We start from the raw sequence: 2,414 nt of genomic DNA on the forward strand, positions 1-2,414 counted from the left end.
AAAAAAAAAAAAAAAAAAGACCACCACCTGGTGTGAACAGACCCTGCATCGCTGCAGCCGGCAAAGGGGGCCCCATTCTTCACGTCTCCCGAAACCCCAGTGTCTGAACCTCCGAGTGTGGCTGCCTGGTTGGCGTCTGGTCTCCTGACTCCGCCAACATGTGGCCCAGGCCTTGCTCCAGTCCGTCCGCACGTCTGCCTGAGCACATAGACTGGGGTAGCCGTTCCCAGGCCTTATGAAGCCCGGAGGAACCCAAACACACAGGTCCCACTGCGCTGGCCCCACCCCCAAGAGGAGAGAATTCCAGAGAAGGAGCAAAGGGCAAGGAGGAGCCCAGCCAGGATTACCTCGTCATCCTTCCATTCCAAGAAGTCGATCTTGAAGGAGGGCAGGGAGAACTGCTGGCTCACCCCTCTCTTGTAGTGGACGGTCTCGGACTGTAGTGAGGGGCTTTTGGGGCTGTATCTGTGGGGAGCCGAGAGCAGGCAGTGAGACTGCAGCAGGGCGAGGGCCCTCCGTGCCCGTCCCTCCCACTCTGAAAGCTGGCAGGGCTGCAGACATCTGTCTTTTGGGGACCCTCTCTTGTGGGGGACAGCAAACAGCCTACATGACCACGTGGCCCTCACCTTCCAGGGCCTTCCACAGCCTCTCGGCTCACCATGCAGCTCTGCCCACGTCAGGCCCGGCTACGATTCTTCCAGAGCCCACACCTGCCCAATCCCTTTGCTACATCCCCCAGTGTGGCTGTGCTTTTCCTTTCGATGGGGTGCTAAGCTGGTTTACTTTTTTTTTTTTTTAGATAAGAGTCTTGCTCTGTCGCCCAGACTGGAGTGCAGCAGCATGATCTCAGCTCACTGCAACCTCTGCCCCCCGAGTTCAAGCGCTCCTCCTGCCTCAGCCTCCAGAGTAGCTGGGATTACAGGTGTGCACCATCATGCCAGGCTAATTTTTTATTTTTAGTACAGACAGGGTTTCGACATGTTGGCCAGGCTGGTCCGAACTCCTGACCTCAAGTGATCCACCTGCCTCAGCCTCCCAAAGTGCTGGGATTACAGGCGTGAATCACTGCGCCCAGCTTGAGTGCTTACTTTTAGAATGAACACAGTACTTAAGTACACACAGTGCAAAATGCTCCTTCCCCAACCCTCACGCCTGCTCCCAGCGGCCCGTTCTCCGCCCCAGCAGAGACCCACATATCACTCCCGGGGAGCGAGGCACAATGGTGGCCACATGCACCGCGGGTCTCTCTTCCTCAGCATTCAGACGCAGTAGGCGTCAACGCTGCTCTTTCATGTGTCCGCACACACTGGGGCTGTGTCCTGTGAACCACCACACCGGTCCCGCTGTGGTTTTATCATTCCGTCAGGGCCCCTGAGATGGTCACCAATATCTCACTCTTCTTAACACCCTTCCGCATGTCTTAGCCACAGGCCAGGCGCGAGTGCATCCCTAAGACAGGTGTCTCAAGCAGTTTCATGTCTGATAAAACTCCATGCAGGAACCCAATTCACACCCCCAGCCCCTCCCTCCACCACATCGCCCTGCTTGCCTGCGGCCAGGGCTGGCTCTCCTGGACAAAGGCACACTAAGCCCAGAGATGGGGTGGGGTGTGGGAGGGCCACCACTGTACATACAAAGGCAGAAGAGGCCTGCCCTGGCCACCAGAGCCCAGTGTGGGAGGAGGCACTACAGGGGAGGCCCAGGCTCAGCCTCAGTAAAACGCACAGTTAAGACACCGCCCTCAGGTGGACCCCAGCTTTCTCCTGTGAACTGTGGAGCCCTGCACACACCCCTCTGTCTGAGCCTCAGTTTCCCTGTCATGAGGCAGGGAGGGTGGCTTGCCCTGCAGCTCAAATGGATGGAGCACTGGCAGGCTGGATGGGGTCTGGGTGCCTGGGCACAGCCTCCAGGTCCTGGAGCTGCTCCTGCTCTGTGATCCCTGCTGGGAGGGGAATCAGGCCTCATACCAGGTCCTGAGAGGAGGGGACTGTTTTCTCTGTGATCCGCGCTGGGAGGGGAAGCTGGCCTTGCGCCAGGTCCTGAGACAGGGGGACTGTGGCACTTCTCTCGTCACTAGCCCCCGGGGGTCTAGGACAGGGTGACACCAGCCAGGCTTGGCAGGGCATTTCTCTGTTCTCTCTAGCCTTTCTGGTGGCAGCGGGACCCTCTCTTCAAGCGCACCCGAGATGGTTACCCAACCCCTGAGCGCTGGGGGGCAGGGGGCAGACCACTCACTCACACCGGCCTGTGACCTCGGCGCACACCCCCTTTGTGGCAGCCCCCGGACATCTCCCCAGAACCCAGCTCCTCCACCATGTTGGCCAGGCCCAAGGAGGGCACCAGGCCCCAGAAGCCCAGCTCCTCCATCACGTCGGCCAGGCCCAAGGAGGGCACCAGGCCCCAGAAGCCCAGCT

At 59.5% G+C, this 2,414-nt stretch overlaps 1 protein-coding gene across 1 annotated transcript in view; it reads right to left on the reverse strand.

Annotated features, from left to right (window-relative positions):
- The window catches only part of MGRN1 (mahogunin ring finger 1, E3 ubiquitin protein ligase), a 41,651-nt gene that overhangs the window by 33,915 nt on the left and 5,322 nt on the right, over positions 1 to 2,414 (reverse strand). Inside the window, exon 4 of the mRNA XM_011978498.1 lies at positions 348 to 465. Coding sequence (XP_011833888.1) covers positions 348 to 465 — 118 coding nt within the window. The remainder of the gene's footprint in view (positions 1 to 347; positions 466 to 2,414) is intronic.

The sequence above is a fragment of the Mandrillus leucophaeus genome, unplaced genomic scaffold, assembly GCF_000951045.1.
Source record: "Mandrillus leucophaeus isolate KB7577 unplaced genomic scaffold, Mleu.le_1.0 Scaffold195, whole genome shotgun sequence".
Lineage (NCBI taxonomy): Eukaryota > Metazoa > Chordata > Mammalia > Primates > Cercopithecidae > Mandrillus > Mandrillus leucophaeus.